Source organism: Macaca mulatta, chromosome X (genome assembly GCF_049350105.2).
Source record: "Macaca mulatta isolate MMU2019108-1 chromosome X, T2T-MMU8v2.0, whole genome shotgun sequence".
Classification (NCBI taxonomy): domain Eukaryota; kingdom Metazoa; phylum Chordata; class Mammalia; order Primates; family Cercopithecidae; genus Macaca; species Macaca mulatta.
In genome coordinates this window covers 161,275,798-161,299,113 of record NC_133426.1, presented here as the reverse complement: position 1 = coordinate 161,299,113, position 23,316 = coordinate 161,275,798, and the positions used below count along the sequence as shown (strand labels likewise).

The following is a 23,316-nucleotide window of genomic DNA, read 5'->3' as shown; positions in this document are numbered from 1 at the left end:
AGTGGATACAATTAATAAAATAAAATCCATTGCCTTTTTTCCTGTTACATTAACTGAAGATGCACCTAATCTTGAGGCAGCCTCTGAGTTGAGAATTATATTGTTATCCAATACTGTTGATTCATTTTGAATCTTTAGACACTTATCTCTTGCCGCATAGGCTCTTTTTAAAGGTGCTTTCACATAGCACAGACATTACCAGTAGTCATGTCAAATAGCAGTTGGTGTCTTCATTTTATGTATATTTATCATATAAGTCTGATTTTTTTTTTTTAAGCGTCTTGAATGGTTTTCTGGAGAGCCAGCACTGGTAAGTGGCACATGATGGTATCCCAGTCATATCCCAGTCATAGGAGGGTTGCATGATTCCTTTGAGTGTTTGATTTGAAAAGCCTAGTCTTGTCTCTCAAGAGCATCTTGAACCCAGAACATTCTCCAGTAGTGCATTCAGTTCAACATGGCAAGTGCTTCACTGCATGGAAAACCCTTTGAAGACAAAAAAGAAATCTTACTTCTTTTTTTGTAGCCTTCCTGATATTTACAGTAATATTAACTGTTTTATCAATAGCAAAAAAGGATACTTTTTGCAATGTAATTAGATGTTCTATAGTGCTACAAGGAATTGCCTTCCGAATGGAGGTTGATGTATAATACTCATTTATAATTCAATATATAATTACGCAAATAATTTTTAAATATAATCAATAATAAAGACTGTTCTGTGGATGGTAGTGTTTAATACATTTTATATTTTGTATAGTGATTTCAGGCCTTTCGTTTTCTTAAAATCAGCAGCTGTTTAGCCTAATTCTTAGCATTATTTTGTCCTTTGCGCCAGTACTTTTTTGTGCACCCTTTTCGTGATCTGTGTTAAAAACCTGCACTGCCAACGTTGCAGCTCAAACTTAAAACTTGTTATTCAAATAAATATTTAATTTTTTAAATTGCTCTTGTATAATCAGATGCCCCTTTTAGTATTATTTTAGAAGCATTGGGAGGGTTTTGCCTAAAGTACAATTTATCGGGAAAAACTAGATTTTAGTTTTATAAAACTTTTAAGTCTTTCATGGGACCTATATTTTCTTGAATTAAATTTTGTAGTTCTAGAATAAATAGGCAACCTAAAAAGGTGTTATCTGTGTTTCGTAAAGTGGAGGCTTCCTTATATTTTAACCTACTGAGCAAAGAGGAGGGATTCCTGTCACTAAGCACGAGGGCACTGGATCCTCGAGTGCCCACCTTCATGAGAGAAAAAGCAGCACATCCTGCATGTTTCTGGTGCTTCCAGCTCACAGGCATCAAAGCCGCACGTGTAAACTGACTTCTTGCCAAAGGAAATGACCCCTGGGAAGATCAAGCTCCTGGAAGGGGCTTTAACTCCGACGCGACCTCCTCTGGGAACCAGCGGGCAGGGCAGCCTTTATGCATGTGTAACTGGACCTCCACCCATAAGCATAGTGTGCAATTTGGAAGAGCCTGCTATGGAACTGAAATTGGTTGGACATTTTATAGGAATTGATATACAGATGTTGGTCCTCAAAAGCTACAAACCAGTGGTCTGCAAAATAAAATGTGTTGGAAACCTCTGAGTAAAAAAAAAAAAATTTTTGAATATTGCATTGATATTAGGTGATATTAACTGGATCGGGTGTGCTAGTGTCATTTTGTGTATGTGGGAAAATTTTTTTTAAAGATGACTTCTAAAGTATATAGGAGTGGACTGTCATGAAATTTGTAATGTACATTAAAATGCATCATCATAAAAAGTGTGTTGAAAGAAAAAAGTGAAAGTAGCAATGCAATTCCAAGAATAATTTTCTAATATCCACTCACAAAAACATTAAATTCTTTATATTAAACACATGAAAAATAACGCAAATATATCTATCTTTTAAGATTCATCTCAAATTCCGCCTCCATCAAGCATTACTGAAGAGTAGGAAACTTGTTTACTGCTTTTTTTATCCACTGGGTTGCTCGCTCCATAAGCAGAGACTTCTATCTCGATCTTTATATTTTCAGCTTGTAACTGAGTCTGGTAAAGAATAAGAACTCAATAAATATTTGTGAATAAATAGGTGAATATTTCCACATGGTATTATAATTATATGTTTATATGTCTATGTCCCCCACCAAACATAGTGTTGTACCACTAGGAAAGAACAAAGTTTAAGAAATTTTCTTAAATCTCTCTTTCTTACCCTTTCCTGACCCTCACTAGTGCCTACCAAAGAGTCTGTGACAAAGTGTATTTGTTGTTGAATTGAATTAGGCAAAAAGATGCGATAATGGAAGCAATTTTATTATTTAACAGAATGTGGAGATCTCAACCAGAACCTAGTTTTTACTACTCATACTACGGTTAGTGATCTCAAGATCCTCTGGAATATATGAGGCTTTTCCCCATTTGTGGCTGCTACTTGTTAGTTTTTCAAATTAAGATGCAGAAAGTAGGCCAGAGGTGGCGGCTCACACCTGTAATCCCAGCACTTTGGGAGGCTGAAGTGGGTGGATCACAAGGTCAGGAGTTCAAGACCAGCCTGACCAATATGATGAAATTCTGTCTCTACTAAAAACACAAAATTAACCAGGCATGGTAGTGTGTGCCTGTAATCCTAGCTACTCGGGAGTCTGAGGCAGGAGAATCACTTGAATCTGGGAGGCGGAGGTTGCTGTGAGCCGAGATCGTGCCATAGCACTCCATCCTGGGCAACAGAGTGAGACTCCGTCTCAAAACAACAACAACAACAAAGATGCAAAAAGTCTGTTTCTTATGTAGAACCTATTGGTGACAGTAAACTTGACATGTTTCTTTAAGTGGACAATGGGTATAGAAAGGACAATTTTATTTCTTCCTGCTATAGGAGCTGAATATGATGATCAGACCAGTCAAAGGGAGAAAGAAGATGATAAAGTCTTTCCTGGTGGAAGCCATACATATGTCTGGCAGGTCCTGAAAGAGAATGGTCCAATGGCCTCTGACCCGCTGTGCCTTACCTACTCGTATCTTTCTCATGTGGACCTGGTAAAAGACTTGAATTCGGGCCTCATTGGAGCCCTACTAGTATGTAGAGAAGGTAAGTGTATGAAAGTGTATGATTGAGATGAAATAAGCAGAGAAGTACAAACAACTGAATCTATCTATAACAGTTAGCATTTGTGTTCCTTAACCTGAAAGAGGCTTCTTTACTCTAGCATCATGCTCATAGAAAGGAGAATAATCCAGTTTCTGAGAGAAGCAGATATGCATTCTATATAACCACAATAAATTCTAAGCTGGGATCAGGAGCAGCTGAGTTCCAGACTTAAATCTCTCTCCTCAAAGCATTGCTGTTTCCCTCTTCAAATCTGTGGGCTTTATCAGTAGTGATTTCTACCGTCCTCTGCCTTTTGCAAACATTGAGCTATGTTCCTTGAAAGCTTCATGAAGGTGAACACATATAGACTGGTTCAGGTGGTTAGTTTGTCATTTGCAGACAAAAGTATATAAAAATCTAAGAAAAGTCAGCATTTATTTATATATGTTATTGAAAATTAATTAATTTGGATTGAATTAATATATTCTAAAATAATTCTAATCAAACCTGTTTTTAATTTATACCTTAGCATAAATTAAATTAGGGAAGTAAATTTTGCATAATTTGTTTTTCACCCTATTTTTTTATGGTGAAATCAGCTTCACTGTACCTTTTTCTTATTCCAGTTATCTTTTACTGCATAACTCCACAATTTAGTGGCTTAAAACAACAACAATCACTTATTATCGCTCATGGTTTCTGTGGGTCTCATGGAATTTGGGAGTGTTTTGACTTGGTCTATCTAAGTGTGTCTCATGAGGGCTATAGTCAAACAGTGGCCAGAGCTGAAATCATCCCAGAGTTGACTTTATTCACATGTCTTTAACCTTGGCTTGATGGTACTGTCCACATGGTCTCTCTCACATGGGTCTTACAGGGTAGCCAGACTTCTTACATGGTCCTGAGAGAGCCCATTAGAAACTGTTTCATGTTTTCTAATGTAACCTTGGAAATCACTCACATAACATACATTCTATTAGTTAGAATGCATCACTAAGACCAGTCTATAGAGGGGGCCTCCACCTTTTGATGGGGAATAGGCAAAGAATTTATTAACAGGAATCACCATAGTCTTTCTGAATGGTGATGAATGTGATTCAAAAAAAAGATGGGAGTGGGGAGTGGAGAACATGAGAAAGGTTTGTAGTTTATAATAGTTTCAGATGAAAGTATGATTTTTCATATACTAAATTCAGTTTCATAGTCATAATTAATGAGAAAGTGCCAAAACCACAGTGTTATTTATGAGATGTAAAGGCTAATTGAACAAGGACATAATCAAAACATTAGTGTTTACATATGACATATAAAGAAATAAGTTAAAAACCCAAATAATTCTTTGACACAGAGTTGAATTAAAGAATCAACAGAGGTTCTAGCTCCGGGTAAAATGGATAAACACACTCCACCCTTTATTTCCCATTGAACTTATCTATAAAACCTTGACAAAATGCAAAGCCCAGATATTTAAAAATTTCTAAAAGGCAAATAGAACAAGTAAATAGAGAAAAGGCACTAAAATTCAAAGTGTTACCAAACTTGTGGGGGAGTATACGTTTTTCCCCACTCTAGTATTCCTTAACCTGAATTAAAACATAACTGGAGACTTGGAAGTGAGTACTATGTTGCAAAGAGAGCTCCAGGAGAAACCCTCTAGGGTTTCAAGGAGTGGGAAAGGTAACTCTAAATGCACAAAGAGCATGGAAGGGGAAATCCCCTAGGGTTTTTGTCCTCTTTTCCACCATTCTCTCAAGCTTCAGTCCAAGGTTGCCTGTGCCAGTGACAGTGGCTGACAACAGAAGCCTGCACGAGTAAAAACTTAGGGAGGGGAACATTATCCTTCATTCAGTACAGCTACAGATCTAAGACCCTGGGGCAAAAGCACATTACTTTTCTCTCTGTCTTTCCCCTTCCGTTGCTTGACCTTAGCTATGATGTAGTTGTGGAAGTTGGAAGCTTCTGGTTAGAAAACCAAAAAAAGGAGCTCACAGAACTGGAAAGTTTATAGATGACAGAGAGAAAAGATCCCAGGAAAGTAAACCCATAAAGTTGTGCATTAACTCCTGGATTTACCCCCAACCTACACATATCTGGATGGAATCCTAATTAGCATGCTGAAGACTGTGAAACTGAGATTTCCCCTCACGTACCAGACTGGCCACTGTGTTGGAGTCAATGGCACAGCAAAGGGTTTAAAACTGATCTGACACTGAAACCACAGACCACATAATAATAATAAATGTTTGGTTTATATCTGAAGCAGGGCTTAGAGGGAATTTTATAGAATTAAACACTTGTATTAGAAAAATATCAACTCGATAATCTAAATTTCCACCCCAGGACACTAGAAAAAGAAGAGCAAAGCAAACCCAAATCAAGCAGAAGAAAGGAAACAACAAACTATAGAGTGGGAGAAAATATTTGCCAATGACATAACTGGCAAACCCAGTCCTAGAATAGGAACTAAGTTTTCTCGGTTCAGTGGGGGAATCTGAAATATCCCCAAGATTTCCATTAGCCAGTATCTCCAAAATTCCATTCTAGGGTGTGATTTGCTAGATAGAGAATAGTGAACACATCCTTTGTTTAAGCAACCAATGATCACAAGGGACAGCAAAGATCACTATAGTTCAACAAAGTCAGATTTATTGGCTCATGGCAACAAGAGACTGTGGACACCTCCCTAAACAAAGGAAAATACTATATAGAGTTAGTAAAGAATTTGGGGGAAGGGTGGAGGTTAGGTAATATTTAGATGAAGCACAGTAGAGTTGTGTGTAAAGAAATAACCATGAGGTCTAGACTGTGAAGTGTCCTGGTTAAGTAAAAAGTTAACATAGACATGAAATGTTAAGTCAAGGCATCCCTTACCTGAAGCTTGAGCTTTAAATTGAGCTGCTTCTTCATGTCAAAGTAATTTAGATGACCTGGGAAAGAATGAGATGTTTAATTCTTATTGCTATTAGTTCAGACATTTCTGGTAGGCTGTGAATTCCAAGAACAAACAATTCAATTGAGTAAGAAATCAAGAGATAATCAAAGCAAATAGTTGGTATTCAGTGAGTTTGTACAGTGGCAATGTGTCCTTGGGAGAAATGGTGTTGTTAACTCTGTAGTTAGCTTTACCTATGTCTTTTACCCAGCCTGATGAGTAGCAGCACACATACTGTTACCTTCTTAGTTCAAGCTAATTTTTATTTCTAAGCATTAAGGGTGCAAGAGAGAGAAAGAAAGGCAAAATGTCATAAACAAAAATCTTTCTACTCAAAATAAGCCTGCAAACAAAAGTTCTCAAATTTAAAAAATATATAAGGCTAAGAAAGATAGCCAACAAGCTCAACAGTTAAAGCATGAAACAAGCTAGTTTGTTCCATTAAAAACTTTAGCTATTGATATACACGGTATTCATTTAAAATGTGAGTATAATTAAAAGCACTGTGGGCTATTGAAAAAAATATGAGTATAGATGTTTAATATGGACAATTATTATTTTACTCAAAACTTTTAATTTACAATTGCAGAAATATAAAAAGTTATAAGAGTAACAGAAATTATGTATATTAATTGCTTATACACACCTTTTTTCAGAAGCAATGTGTACTGTTGCTGTAATTTTTCTTTTTCTCTGTGATGTGTGTGTATGAGGGCTTGTATTTTGTAAATGTTTTAAATTTTTTCCTTTAGTAATTCATTTTTATCATATTTTACGCAAGTAGTGGTCTTCATCAAAGTTGAAATAAAAAAACTCTTTGTTCCAGATAGTTTTAGAAATACTGGTGTAGGAGACCTAACAACAAAGCAAAGTTAACAAGAGACAGAAGACTACATTTGTTCTTACTCTCAAGTAACTGATGAAGAAATGTCTCCCGCTAGTGACAATTTCCTACATGAGATTTTAAAATAGAAGATAAATGTTCTCACTTCTTTTTCAGGGAGTCTGGCCAAGGAAAAGACACAGACCTTGCACAAATTTGTACTACTTTTTGCTGTATTTGATGAAGGTTAGTGAGTCTTAATCTGAATTTTGGATTCCTGAAAGAAATCTTCTGCTACTATTAAGAGGAGGTGATTATAGAAAGGTCATAAATTACATTACTGTTCAGGAATGAAGGTGATGGGGTTAAAAATGAATTCCAAGAAAACAAAATGTAACCTCAGTTCCATTGGCAGCTATGAGGTAAGAAGATAGAGGAGTTGGATAATGGATTGACCTCATCCGCCTCATTAAGACCATCAACAAATACTTTGGGCTCTACTTTCTAAATGCTTTCTCTTATCTTCATCTATTATTAAGTGCGCAACGTTTGGCAAGTTATTTAACCTCTCTGTGTCTCGGTTTCCTAAATTGAAATAATAGTACGTCTTTCATAAGATTGTTGTGAGCGCTGAGTGTTTTCACTTAAGTAACCTAGAGCAATGTGTGGCATAGAGTAGGCCCTCGATAGTGTTAATACCTCCGCCTCCACCTCCTCCTAATGTAATCATTATGTAATCAATAACAATAACATAATCTTCTTCTTACCCCCTTATCAATTTACATTGCCATCTTCTTAATTGAGACCCTTATGATCTGTCTCGTAACTCCCAAAGGAAGTTTACTGAAGTGAGTATCTGATCTTGTCACTCCAGCCTCTAAAATACTTCAGTTTGCCAAGTGTGGTGGCTCATGTCTGTAATCCCAGCACTTTGGGAGGCTGAGGTGGGTGGATTGCTTGAGCCCAGGAGTTTGAGACCAGCCTGGGCAACAGGGTGAAACCACATCTCTACAAAAAAATTAAAAAATCAGCTGGTCATGGTGGCAGGTACCTGTACTCCAGCTACTTGGGAGGCTGAGGTGGGAGGATCACTTGAGCCCAGGAGGTGAAGGTTGCAGTGAACTGTGATTGCACTACTGCACTCCAGCCTGGGTGATAAAGCCAGACCCTATCTCAAAAAACAAAACAAAACAACAAAACAAATAAAATAATTCAATTTCAAGGTAAAGTGCAAAATGCATTATTTATTCCCTGGTGACGTTTCCAGCCTTGTTGTGTTCCATTTCCTGCCTTATCTTCCATGTTACCCAAACATGTAATGCTTTTTCTTACATGAGACCTCTGCTTATGCATTTCCCTCTGCCTAGAAAAATCTGTCTCCCTCTTTACACTAAGCAAGCTTCTCCTTTTTCTTTAAGTCTGACTTACTTCGGTTATCTCCTTCCTTAACTCCTTCTCCCAGAATGACCTCTAGTCTGGATTAGATGCCTGCTTATATTTCCACAGCATCTTGAGCTTACTCCTTATCATACTATATCAGTATTTTCTACTTTATTTATTTAATATTTATCTTCTTTGATCTCATATCTTTTTCCCTTCAAGCAAAATGAAATTTCTTCTCTCTGCTCCCTATAACACCCTACTCTCATCTTTATTATATCACTCTTTACTCTTTATTATAATTATCAGGTTCTCTGACTATTCCAGCTAGAGTGTAAGCACCTTGAAAGCACAGGCTGTATCTTCCTCTCTATCATCAGTGCCTACAATCAGTAGTGCTCAATAAATATGTGTTTGAATGAATGAACAAATGAATGGCTGCCTCATAAAGTTTCAATAGTATTTCCAGTGCTTCAGCCCTTATCAATTTCAGAGACAGTGTTAGGGAGCTTTCAGGTTCCTGTGGTTTCATAAATATAAGCTGGGATGAGACAATTATAACAGAGACAGGGACCAACAGACAGCCTTTTTCCTAGGACAATTTTCTTTTTTCTTTTTTTTTTTTTTGAGATCGAGTCTCACTATGTTGCCCAGGCTGGAGTGCAGTGGCAGAATCTCGGCTCACTGCAACGTACACCTTCCAGGTTCAAGTGATTCTCCTGCCTCAGCCTCCTGAGTGGCTGAGATTACAGGCACATGCCACCATGCCCACCTAATCTGTGTATTTTTAGTAGAGATAGGGTTTCACTATGTTGGCCAGGGTACTCTCAAATGCCTGACCTGAAGTGATCCACCTGCCTCAGCCTCCCAAAGTGCTAGGATTACAGGCATGAGCCACCGCGCCCAGCCCCTAGGATGATTTTCATAAGATTCCTTTTAGATAAGTCAGCTAATAAAAAGAATCGAATCCTTATGCCTCAAGCTAACTAATATTCTGTCTTCTATTATTGTCTGTTCCCACTTATTGTCATGGACAAATAGAGGGAGAGAAAATCAGTTCGAGCAAGAGATGTCTGCCTTTAGATAATTATCTTCTCCCTCCCTCACACTGACTTTGTGAGGATAAGTGCTCTGTGCCTACTTTGCTGACAAAAATGCTGAAGGTGTGAGCACACTGGGAGTGGGGAAGGAGAAAGGGGAGGGGCGTCATTCATGAGACACATGCTTAGCTGACTTTATTTTTGCCTTCTCTCTCATCAGGGAAAAGTTGGCACTCAGAAACAAAGAACTCCTTGATGCAGGATAGGGATGATGCATCTGCTCGGGCCTGGCCTAAAATGCACACAGTCAATGGTTATGTAAACAGGTCTCTACCAGGTATGTACACATCTGCTCAACAATCCTCAGGGTCTTCCATATTCAGCACCAGAGTTCTGTACTTCAGTTCACAAACAGCTCTGCATCCCAGAGGATATAACCCACTGAATACTTTAAGATCTCTGGCCTCTGGGGATCTTAATGTATAGTAGGCAATTCCTCTTTTGGTCACCTGAAAATGAAGGCTTACCCATGTACATACAGCCCACAGTCAGATTTTTCTTTCCTTTTCTTAAATGTGAGTGGGCAACCAAGGACGAACAGACATTCAAAAAGAGCCTAAAATATTGAAGGGATATGCAAAGATGAACAAAGAAAACAATAATCCCAGAATAAAAAGAGCTATTGCTCAGAACAGAACTCATCAGAAGCTCTTATTACTATTTTCATGATTCAAGAAGATACTGCATCAATAAAGTAACAATAAAATGATTTCCAGTTTTAAAATAGGGGCATAGAGGCAGGCTCGCTTTACTCCCTCCCAGAGAAAACCAAAACCAAACGTACAGTACCAATATCTACACCAACAACAACCCAGAGCTCACATGTGAGGATGAGACAGTTCCCGGAACCACAGAGAAATTCAAAAACTTTGACAATCAGACTTCCACATCCATGACTCTCCGTCTTCCTATTCTGCCTGGCACCAAGTGTATAGAAAATCTCCCCCAACTCATGGTTTCTACACTGGAAAAAGTGACATTGAGGTGTTCAACCAGCTTCTCCACCTTCTTGGGTTCCCTGGGAGGAGATTTGTCCTTGCCTTAACCCACAGAAAGCATCATGACTGTCTGAAGGCAGAAATATCCCAGAGTACAGGCAGAGACAAATGAGGAAGGAAGGACTACCATCCCCAGCCCTGGAAATTCTGCTCTATAACTTGACCAAAGGACATGCAAATTCAGAATGGCCGTTCAGCAGCACCATGCTGTAGCAGGTTTATCCTGCAGGTCACCTTGGCATGAATGCCTAGCCGGCCTTCCAATACTGCTAAGATAATACCTTTGGGACCTCACCCACTTGGGACAAGCAGGGCTCTGACCACTTACTAGAGCTGAGGTGGCCAGGCGCGGTGGCTCACGCCTGTAATCCCAGCACATTTGCGAGGCCGAGGCGGGTGGATCACGAGGTCAGGAGATCAAGACCATCCTAGCTAACACGGTGAAACCCTGTCTCTACCAAAACTACAAAAAATTAGCCAGGCGTGGTGGCAGGAGCCTGTAGTCCCAGCTACTCAGGAGGCTGAGGCAGGAGAATGGCATGAACCCAGGAGGCGGAGCTTGCAGTGAGCCCAGATCAGGCCACTGCACTCCAGCCTGGGCGACAGAGCCAGACTCCATCTCAAAAAAAAAAAAAAAAAAACAAAAACAAAACAAAAACAAAAACAAACAAACAAAAAAAACTAGAGCTGAGGTGAACCTGGACTTAGGTGCCACCTAGAGCCAAAATAAAGGACAGTGAACTAGCAGTGAAGATTCACTAAGCAAATGTATCCAATAAAACAAAAACAAGTCAGAGAAAACTGAAATAAATAGCTAATTCTTCAATGTAAACACATAGATGTATATCCACAAGAAACAATAGCAAACAGGCAACCATGAGCTTCCCAAAAAGACAAAGCAAAAACCCAGTGACTAACCCTAATGAGATGGCGATTTGTGAACTCTCTGATCAATAATTCAAAGTAGCAATTTTAAGGAAATTCAAAGATACCTAAGATAACACAGAAAATTGATTCAAAAATTTCTCAGAGAAATTTAACATAGAGATTGAAACAATAAAAAAAACACATCTTGAAACTGATGACTGCATTTGATGAACTGAGTAGATCATTAGAGGATCAAGCAGAGGAAAGAATCAGTGAACTCAAACACTGGACTCATCTTGCAAGAAATGCTAGAGAGTTCTACAATCTGAAAAAAAAAGAATACTAATGTGCAAAAGAAAACTTTTCAAGTATAAAACCTGGTTTAATTTAATTTTACCAACTAGTAAAATTAAATACATGGGCACACTCAGAATACTCTATTACTGTATTTGTGGTGTGCAATCCACTCATAACTGTAGTATGAAGCCCAAAGTACACATCTATCAACAACTGTAATAGCTACAGCAGCCTGTTAGGATATAGGTAATATAAAAATATGTAAATTTTTGTATTTTTAGTAGAGATGGGGTTTCACCGTATTAGCCAGGATGGTCTCGATCTCCTGACCTTGTGATCTGTCCGCCTCAGCCTCCCAAAGTGCTGGAATTACAGGCATGAGCCACCACGTCCGGCCAAGAGGATATAATAGTTATAAATATCTATACACGCAAAACAGGAACTCCCAAGTATATAAAGCAATCATTAATAGATCTAAAGGGAGAGACAGATTGCAATACAATAATAGTATGGGACTTTAACACCCCAGTCTCACTAATGGGCAGATCATCCGTACAGAAAATCAATAAAGAAACAATGGAGTTAAACTACACACTAGATCTAATAGTCCTAACTGACATTTACTGAACATTTTACTTAACTGCTGCAGAATACATTCTTTTCATCAGGACATAAAACATTTTCCAGAATACACCATACCCAAGGCCCCAAAACAAGTCTGTACAAATTCAAAAAACAGAAATTGTATCAAGTATCTTTTCTGACCACAATGGAATAAAACTAAAAATTAATAACAAGAGGAACCTCAGAAAATACATAAAAACACAGAAATTAAACAACATGCTCTTAAACGGCCAATGGGTCAATGAAGAAATTAAGAAGTAAATTTTATTATTATTATTATTATTATTATTATTATACTTAAAGTTCTGGGTTACATGTGCAGAATGTGCAATTTTGTTACATAGGTATACACGTGTCATGGTGGTTTCCTGCACCCATCAACCTGTCACCTACATTAGGTATTTCTCCTAATGTTATCCCTCCCCTAGCCCCCCAGCACCCACAGACCCCAGTGTATGCTCTTCCCCTCCCTGTGTCCATGTGTTCTTATTGTTCAACTCCCACTTATGAGTTAGAAAATGCAGTGTTTGGTTTTCTGATCTTGTGATAGTTTGCTGAGAATGATGGTTTCCAGCTTCATCCATGTCCCTGCAAAGGACATGAACTCATCCTTTTTTATGGCTGTATAGTATTCCATGGTGTATATGTGTCACATTTTCTTAATCCAGTCTATCATTGATGGTCATTTGGGTTGGTTCCAAGTCTTTGCTATTGTGAATAGTGCCACAATAAACATACGTGTGCATGTGTCTTTATTGTAGAATGATTTCTAATCCTTTGGGTATATGCCCAGTAATGGGATTACTGGGTCAAATGGTATTTCTAGTTCTGGATCCTTGAGGAATTGCCACACTGTCTCCCACAATGGTTGAATTAATTTACACTCCCACCAACAGTATAAAAGTGTTCCTATTTTTCCACAACCTCTCTAGCATCTGTTGTTTCCTGACTTTTTAGCAATTGCCATTCTAACTGGTGTGAGATGGTATCTCATTGTGGTTTTGATTTGCATTTCTCTAATGACCAGTGATGATGAGCATTTTTTCATATGTCTGTTGGCTGCATAAATGTCTTCTTTTGAGAAGTGTCTGTTCATATCTTTTGCCCATTTTTTGATGGGGTTGTTTTTTTTTTCTTGTAAAGGTTGTTTAAGTTCTTTGTAGATTCTGGATATTAGCCCTTTGTCAGATGGATAGATTGCAAAAATTTTCTCCCATTCTGTAGGTTGCCTGTTCACTCTGATGATGGTTTCTTTTGCTGTGCAGAAGCTCCTTAGTTTGATTAGATCCCATTTGTCAATTTTAGCTTTTGTTGCCATTACTTTTGTTGTTTTAGACATGAAGTCTTTGCCCATGCCTATGTCCTGAATGGTATTACCCAGGTTTCCTTCTAGGATTTTTATGGTCCTAGGTCTTACATTTAAATATTTGATCCATCTTGAGTTGATTTTTGTATAAGGTATAAGGAAAGGGTCCAGTTTCAGTTTTCTGCATATGGCTAGCCAGTTTTTCCAACACCATTTATTATATAGGGAATCTTTTCCCCATTGCTTGTTTGTGTCAGGTTTGTCAAAGAAAAGATGGTTGTAGCTGTGTGGTGTTATTTCTGAGGCCTCCGTTCTGTTCCATTGGTCTATATCTCTGTTTTGGTACCAGTACCATGCTGTTTTGGTTATTGTAGTCTTGTACTGTAGTTTGAAGTCAGGTAGCATGATGCCTCCAGCTTTGTCCTTCTTGCCCAGGATTGTCTTGGCTATGTGGGCTCTTTTTTGGTTCCATCTGAAGTTTAAAGTAGTTTTTTCCAATTCTGTGAAGAAAGTCAGTGGTAGCTTGATGGGGATAGCATTGAATCTATAAATTACTTTGGGCAGTATGGCCATTTTCATGATACTGATTCTTCCTATCCATGAGCATAGAATGCTCTTCCATTTGCTTGTGTCCTCTTTTATTTCATTGAGCAGTGGTTTGTAGTTCTCCTTGAAGAGGTCCTTCACATCCCTTGTAAGTTGTATTCCTAGGTATTTTATTGTCTTTGTAGCAATTGTGAATGGGAGTTCACTCATGATTTGGCTCTCTGTTTGTCTGTTATTGGTGTATAGGGATGCTTATGATTTTTGCACATTGATTTTGTATCCTGAGACTTTGCTGAAGTTTCTTATCAGCTTAAGGAGATTTTGGGCTGAGATGATGGGGTTTTCTAAATATACAATCGTGTCATCTGCAAAGAGAGACAATTTGACTTCCTCTTTTCCCATTTGAATACCCTTTATTTCTTTCTCTTACCTGATTGCCCTGGCCAGAACTTCTAATACTATGTTGAATAGGAGTGGTGAGAGAGGGCATCCTTGTCTGGTGCTGGTTTTCAAAGAGAATGCTTCCAGTTTTTGCCCATTCAGCATGATATTGGCTGTGAGTTTGTCATAAACAGCTCTTATTATTTTGAGGTATGTTCCATCGATACCTAGTTTATTGAGAGTTTTTAGCATGAAGGGGTGTTGAATTTTATCGAAGGCCTTTTCTGCATCTATTGAGATAATCATGTGGTTTTTGTCATTTGTTCTCTTTATGTGATGGATTACGTTTATTGATTTGCGTATGTTGAACCAGTCTTGCATTCCATGGATGAAACAGACTTGATTGTTGTGGATAAGCTTTTTGATGTGCTGCTGGATTCGGTTTGCCAGTATTTTATTGAGAATTTTCGCTTCGCTGTTCATCAGGGATATTCTCGTACCTCAGCCTCCCGAGTAGCTGGAATTACAGGTGTGTGAGCCACCATGCCCAGCTAATTTTTGTATTTTTAGTAGAGACAGGGTTTCACCATGTTGGCCAGGCTGGTCTTGAACTCCTGACCTCAAGTGATCCACCCGCCTCTGCCTCCCTAAGTGTTGGGATTACAAGCTGATTATTTCATTCGATTCTAAAAAGCCATTTGATAAAATTCAATATCCCTTTATGATAAAAACCTTCATCAACATGGATATAGAGGGAACACACCTCAAAATAATAAAGGCCATTAATGACAGACCCATGGCTAACATACTGAATGTGGAAAAAATCAAAAGCCTTTCCTCTAAAGACTCATACAACAGAAGGATGCCTACTTTCACCATACTCAGCATAATAGTGGAAGTCCTGGACAGAGCAGTTAGGCAAGAGAAAGAAATAAAGGGCATCCGAATTGGAAAGGAAGAAGTCAAATTAGCCTTGCTTGCAGACAACATGATCTAGAAAAACCTAAAGACTCCACCAAAAAACTGTTCAAAATGATAAATTTAGTAAAGTTGCAGGATACAAAATCAATACACCAAAATCAGTAGCATTTATATATGCCAGCAGCCAATATCTGAAAAAGAAATCAATAAAACTATTTATTGGCTATAAAAATATAAAATACCTGGGAATCAATCTAACCAAAGACATAAAAGATCTATTCAAGGAAAACTACAAAGCTCTGATGAAAGAAATAGAAGAGGACATACACAAAATTTAAATATATTCCATGCTCATGGATTGGAATAATTAATATTGTTAAAATGACAATACTACCCAAAGCAATTTACAGATTCAGTGCAATCCTTGTCAAAATACCAATGACATTCTTCATAGAAAAAAAGATCCTAAGACTTATATGGAACCACAAAAGACCCCAAATAGCTAAAGCAATCCTGAGCAAAAAGAGCGAAGCTGGACGTATCACACTACCTGATATCAAAATTTACTACTCAGCTATGGTAATCAAAATAGCATGGTATTGGCATAAAAATAGATACATAGACCAGTGGAACAGAATAGAGAACACAGATATAAGTCCACACATTTACAACTAACTCATGTTCAACAAAGGCGCAAAGAACATATATTAAGGAAAGAACAATCTTTTCAATAAATAGTGCTGGAAAAATTGAATAACTATATGCAGAATAAAACTAGACCTTTATATCTTACCATACACAAAATCAAATAAAAATGGATTAAAGACTTAAATCTAAGACATGAAACTATTAGAAGAAAACACTGGGGAAATGCTCTAGGCCACTGACCTGGCCAAGGATTTTTTTGGGTAAGACCTCAAAAGCACGGACAATCAAAGCAAATATTGGAATTATATCAAGCTAAAAATCTTCTGCACAGTAAAAGAAACAATGAACAAAGTAAAGAGACAACCCACAGAATGGGAAAAATATTTTCAAACCATCTATCTGACAAGGGATTAATAACCAGAATATATGAAGAGCTCAAACAACTCAATGGCAATACAACAAATACTCTGATTAAAAATGGGTAAAAGATCTAAACAGATATGTTTCAAAAGAGATATACTAATGGCCAACAGGTATATGAAAACATGCTCAACATCATTAACCATCAAAGAAATACAAACCAAAACCACAATTCGATATCATCTCATCTCAGTTAAAATGGCTTGCATCAAAAAGACAGGCAATAACAGATGCTGGTAAGGATGTGGAGAAAGGGGAACCCTCGTACACAGTTAATGGGAATATAAATCAGTATAGTCACTAATGCCGTACTCAATACTATAGACAATAGTATTAAGGTTCCAAAAAAAAGAGAACTACCATATGATCCAGCAATTCCACTACCGGGTATATATTCAAAAGAAATGATATCAATATATCAAAGAGATATCTTCACTCCCATGTTTATTGCAGCACTATTTACAATAGCCAAAATATGGAATCAAACTAAGTAATCAATGGATGACTGGATAAAGAAAACATGGTATATATACACAATGGAATACTATTTGGCCATAAAAAAGAATGAAATATTTTCATTTGCATCAACATAGGTGGCACTGGAGGGCAATACCACATGTTCTCACTCATATGTGGGAGCTAAAAGAGTGGATCTCACGAAAATAGAGAGTAGAATCATGGTTACCATAGTCTGGGGTGGGGAGGGTGGGGATGATGAAGGGAAAAAGAGAATATAAATGTATTTATTACCACTGAACTGTACACTTAAAAATGGTAAAGATGGCAAATTATATATGTATATTTTACATCAATAAAAAGAAATTTAAAAATAAAGTAACAATATAGTTGACCCTTGAACAATGTGGGGGTTGGGGTACTGACCCCCTGCACAGTCAAAAATCCATGTATAACTTTTGATTCCCCCCAAATTCAAGTACTAATGACCTATTGTTGATCAGAAGCCTTATCAATAACATAAACAACAAATATTTTGTATATGTATTATATACTGTATTTTTTCAATAAAGTAAGCTAGAGAAAAGACAATGTTATTTTAAAAAGCATGGGGAAAATACATTTACAATACTGTACTGTATTTGTAGACAACGTAAGTTTATCATCTATAAGTTGAATCATTAGTCTGAAATGGTGGGCAACCACAGCTGCAGACCTCAATCTATGGTACATATCAAGCAAGTCAGTGTTTTCTTGTACGGTCATGACCTTTCTCTGCTTCTTGGGAGCACTTCCAGCATCACTAGTGGCACTTTATATGGGTCCCAAGTATCATTCAAAGTTTATGGAGAGATTATTAGCATCATGCAGAGTTTTAAGTGGATGCCTGCAACACTTGAGCTCACCACAATAACAGTAGGAGATGGCTACTACTGTTAATTTTATGCAGTTATGATTTAATACTGGATCTTTACATTTGTTTACATTTGTCCCAACTGGGAATGGTGCCATGTATGGTTGTAAGGGTTTGTGTACATAAGTTTTTATAAATTTTGACTTTTTATAATAGATTTTTATATATTTTATGGTAATAAATGATAAAATAGTCCAGTATCAACATATATATATACATACATATATATATATATTTGAGACGGAGTCTTGCTCTGTTGCCCAGGCTGGAGTGCAGTGGCATGATCTCAGCTCGCTGCAACCTCCACCTCCTGGGTTCAAGTGATTCTCCTGCCCCAGCCTCCCAAGTAGCTGGGATTACAGGTATGCACCATCACGCCCACCTAATTTTTGTAGTTTTAGTAGAGATGGGGTTTCACCACGTTTGCCAGGCCGGTCTTGAATTCCTGACCTCATGATCCACCCATCTCGGCCTCCCAAGGTGCTGGGATTATAAGTGTGAGCCACCTCAACCGGCCATCTACATATATTTTTTGCATTCATAACATACCTTTTTCTTAATTTTTTTGATATTTTTCCCCTATGTGGTTCATCTGAAAGTTTTTTCAAATTATCACAAATTTCCAAAAAAAATTTCAGTATATTTATTGAAAAAAAACTGCATATAAGTGGACTCATGCAGTTCAAACCTGTGTTGTTCAGGAGTCAACTGTATATTTTAAAGCAGATTTTAACATCAAGAAATGATAGAAAAATGATAAGAATTTAAAGATATTCATATTAAAATTGCCCATCAGGAGCTTCTGAGTAGCTGAACACATGGAGGTTCCTGGAGAGTGGCTGGTCCCACGCCCCTTCCCACATACCCTTCCTTATATATGCATCTCTTCCATTTGGCGTTTATCAGAAAAGGTGCTGACTACTGAATTATAAGGACACTGTGGTCTACTAGATAAAGGTTGGGGAGAGGGGTTTGGGCTTCTATTGTCTTCTTTCCAGGACTTCATCTCCAGATGTCTAAAGTAAATAATGCATGCTGGGTAGAGCAAAGTGGTGGAGTAGGACTCTTCAGCAATCATCTCCTCACAGAAACATCAAGTTAACAACTTGATGCGTGAAATTACCATCAGAAGAGTTAAGAAAACCCGAACCCATGAGCAAGACTGTGAAGCCCTTTTGGACTGCAAAGACGAGCAAAACCATAGTTGGAAGTTAAGGGGATTGGTTCTTTATGACTGAGACCCCACCCCCAAGCCACTGCAGTACCACAGGCGGAAAGTCACCATGGACCCATGGTTTTTACACCGGAAAAAAAGTGAGCCGGAGGCAGACATTTGGCTTCTCCACCATCCTAGGTCCTTCTGTAGGAGACTCACTCCTGCACCAGTTCATGGGGAGCACTGCGAGTATCAACTGGGTTGAACCACCTGAGACCAGCTATGTACAAAGAAAGGGGGCGGGGCTAGTGGTAGCAAGCAAGCAGAACTTGGCAGTGGCTCTCCATCCCTGCCAGAGGAGATACCATACCAGGCCATGGGAAGCATGGTTCCCAGATCCTCTGGACTTGAGAGCCTGACGGGCTCTCCGGTATGGCCTGGGTGCCCCCTGTGGATTCCCATGGGCCCATCCAGGCTGGACACTGCATTAGTAGCAAAGCCAGCATGAGACTTGCGTCTAACCTGGGCTTAGAGTGCCCTCTAGTGTCTAGTGCTAAAAGGAAATACAACAGCCAGTCCACTTTCTTTTTGATATGGTCTCACTCTGTTGCCTAGGTTGAAGTGCAGTGGTGCGATCATAGCTCACTGCAGTCTCGAACTCCTGGACTCACGCGGTCTCCCCACCTCAGCCTCCAGAGTGGGACTACAGGTGTGTGCCACTATGCCTAGCTAAATTTTGGTTGTGTGTGTGTGTGTGTATGGAGATTGGGGTATTGCTGTGTTGCTCAGGCTGGTCTTGAACTCCTGACCTAAAGCAATCCTCCAGCCTCAGCCTCCTAAAGTGCTAGATTACAAGTATGAGCCACCACAGTCAGCCCCACTCAATTTCTAAACGAGCTTACTGAAATAGAGCAGTCACAAACAAACCCAGAATGAACATGAGAATAAATACCTAATTCTTCAATGTGTAGACAGGGACACACGTCTACAAAGAATAAGAATAACCTAAGAAAGATGGCCTCACCAAATGAACAAAAAATCGTGCCAGTGACTAATCCTAAAGACATGCAAGTGAATGATCTTGTAGACAAAGAATTCAAAATAGCTATTTTAAGAAAACTCAACAAACTTTAATAAAACACAGAGAAACAATTCAGAAATTTGTCAAAGAAATTTAACAGAGAAATTGAAGGAATAAAAAAAGTAAGAGAGAAATCCTGGAACTGAAAAGTATAATAAAAAATGACACACGCAATACAGGACATCAACAACAGAATTGATCAGGCAGAAGAAAGAATCAGCAAGCTCAAAGACAGGCTATCCAAAAATACAATCAGGAGGGGCTCCAGGATGGTTGACTAGATGCATCTAGTGTTCATCCCTTCCATGGAGAGGAACCAAAGTAGCAAGTAGATAATTATACTTTGAATAGGTCATCTAAGAGAGAACACTGGAATTCAACAGAGATAGGAAGCATTGAAAGCAAGGGAGGAGAGAGAAATATGGCCTGTTTGCCTGGGATTGGCTGGGAGTCTGGAACAGCTTCCTAATGTGGGAAAAGGGTAAGAGACCCTTAGTGTTCCTCATTTTCACCAAGGACTCTTGCAGTCCTAGCCGCAGGAGAGCCCCTTATTCCTTGACAGCGCAGAGACTAGCATAGGAAGTTGCCTAAAGACCATGTGAAGGCATTGCAACAGAGAGCTCACGCTGGGTTCTGCAAATCTCCCAAGCAGCTGCAGCACAGCACCATTTTGAGAGCACAGCCCACACATCCTGCCCTGCTATAATGGCCGTGACTTAGGCAGGAGCCCTGAGCAGTGATCCTGCCCCACCCAGCAGAGGAGTGCCCATGCATTTTCACATATTCCAAGAACACATTCCACTACCTACACCACTGCTGCTGCAGGCTGTTGTGGGGCCAAAACACCAGTGAAGCTTGTGCTTCCAAGCTGCCTGCCTACAGCTGCTCCCAGAGAAAGCAACCCTACCTTCACCAAGAGCAGGGCCATAGCACAGCTGCTGCTGCACGCCAACCTGAGCATTTTGCTCGTGACCTGGGTATCACCCCACCCCTGCATAGCACAACCAGCACCTCACACACCACCAAGGAGCCTGAGGGCAGGTTCACCTAGCCCAGCTCTTCCTGCCCCTAGTACCCAAGCATATCATCCAGGGGCCTAGGGATCACTTAGCCCTGTCCACCACTGGTAGCTTCTGAGAACCTCCTGGGGTCTGAGGCCAGGCCCACCCAACCTGCCACTACTGCCACAGTTAGCACTCATTGCATGCACCACTTGAGGGTCTGGGGACTGGCCCATGCAATCCATAGCAGCCACCACCAATGCCAGCACAGACCACTTGAGATTCAGAAGGTTGTTTCATTACTATGGTTGCCATCAACCATGCCACTTTGCTGCCCAGGAACTTGAGAACCCACCCACCCACGTGATCCATCAATACCATTTCTGGCACCCAAGTAAACCACTGGGAGACCCACAAATCAACCTGCCTGGACCTAAAACCAGTGCAATCATATGCCACCATGGTACACCAAAGAAAAGCACGCTCAGCCCACTGCTGCCACCACTGGGGCCTGAAGACAGGCCTACCTGGCATCCCAGTTCTCAGTAAAACTTCACCACAGCCTCCACTAATAACCACACCCTAAGCCATTGAGAAAATCACAAATATCACTAATGCTGTTTAGAGTCTTATACAGAGACTACTGCATTCACTCAGAATCAAAACCAAAGTGCTCTACCCAAGCAACACTATAGATACATCTTCAGGAAAAAGTTCTTTCCTATAAAAGCAAATTTTAAAAATTGGAAAAAGTGATTATTATACCAGATGTGCAGATATCAATGTAAGGACACAGAAAACATGAAAAATCAAGGAAATATGACACTCCAAAGGAGCACAATAATTCTGTAGCAATAGATCCAAATAAAAAAATTTTAAGATGGGTGCAAAAAAATAGTTAGAAAGAATGAATAAGACCTGCTATTTTATAGTGCAACACAGTGACTATAGTTAATAATAACTTAATTGTACATTTTAAAATAACTTAAAGAGTGTAATTGGATTGTTAATAACTCAAAGGATAAGTGCTTGAGGGTGTAGATACCTCATTCTCCATAATGTGTTTGTTTCACATCACATGCCTGTATCAAAACATCTCATGTGTTCCCTAAATATATACACCTACTATGTATCCACAAAATAAAAAAATCATAGTTTACAAACAGAACAGTATATGTGACCTTTGGCTTTTAAGTAAACTGGCCAACATCTCTTTAAAAATTTATGAAATCCTGGAAAAATAATTCCAAAATTTGATACTAAAGAAACTCAGTGAGATACAAGAGAATTCTGAACAAAAAAAAAATACAAAGAACACAGAAAAACAATTAAGGATATGAAACGGAAATTTACCAAAGACATAGATATCAAAAAAGAACCAAACAAAATTCTGGAACCAAAGAATTCATTGAATGAAATATAAAATACATTTGAAAGGTTCAGCAATAGACTGAACCAAGCAGAAGAATATCAGAACTGAAATACAGATCTTTTGAAATAGCCCAATCAGACAAAAATAAAGAAAAAAAGAATAAAAAATAATGACCAAAGATTTCATGACATGTTAGGCACTATAAAGAGAAAATGAAGAGGTTAGAAATCCTATTTAATGAAATATTAGATGAAAAAATTTCCAAGTCTACCAAGAGATGTACACATCCAGATAAAGAAGGCTCAAAAATACCCAAATAAATACAATGCAAAAAGGTCTTCTGCAGGGCACATTATAGTCAAACTATCAAAAGTCAAAGAGAAAAATTTAAAAACAGCAAGAGAAAAGCATATAGTCACCTATAAAGGAGCTGCTATCAGACTAACAGTGAATTTCTCAGCAGAAACTTTATAAGCCAGGAGAGAATGAGAGAAAAAAAAAACACCTGACAGCCAAGGATACTGTACACAGCAAAATTATCCTTCATAAATGAAAGAGAGATAAAAACATTTTCAGACAAAAAAAAAAAAAAGAAAAAAACTGAGGAAATTCATTGCAACCTGATCTGCTTTACAGGAAATGCTAAAGGGAGTTTTTCAAACTGAAAGAAAAAGGTCCTAATGTGTAACATGAAAACATATGAAGGTATAAAACCCACGGGTAAAAGTAAGTATCCCAACAAATTCAGAATTCTCTAACACGGTAATTGTAGAACATAAATCACTTATATCCTTAGTAGGAAGATTAAAAAACAAAACATATAAAAATAATTACCATAACCTGTTAAAGAATAAGCAATATAAAAAGATGTAAATGATGACATCAAAAACACAAAATTTGGGAGTAGATTTTTTAAAAAAATTTTCTTGCAATCAAAATTAAGTTGTTATCAGTTCAAACTAACTTGTTGTAACTATAAGGTATTCTGTGTAAGCCTCATGGTAATTACAAAGCAAA

General features: G+C 38.4%; 1 protein-coding gene across 9 annotated transcripts in view; it reads left to right on the top strand.

Annotated features, from left to right (window-relative positions):
* F8 (coagulation factor VIII) overlaps positions 1 to 23,316 on the top strand; it is a 198,570-nt gene that overhangs the window by 38,776 nt on the left and 136,478 nt on the right. For all 9 annotated transcript variants that reach the window (XR_013412903.1, XR_013412904.1, XM_077989004.1 and 6 more), the window contains exons 4-6: positions 2,865 to 3,077; positions 7,010 to 7,078; positions 9,473 to 9,589. Coding sequence is in view for 7 of the 9 variants with exons in the window: in XM_077989004.1 (XP_077845130.1) it covers positions 2,865 to 3,077; positions 7,010 to 7,078; positions 9,473 to 9,589 (399 nt within the window). In the remaining 2 variants the exon portion in view is untranslated. The remainder of the gene's footprint in view (positions 1 to 2,864; positions 3,078 to 7,009; positions 7,079 to 9,472; positions 9,590 to 23,316) is intronic.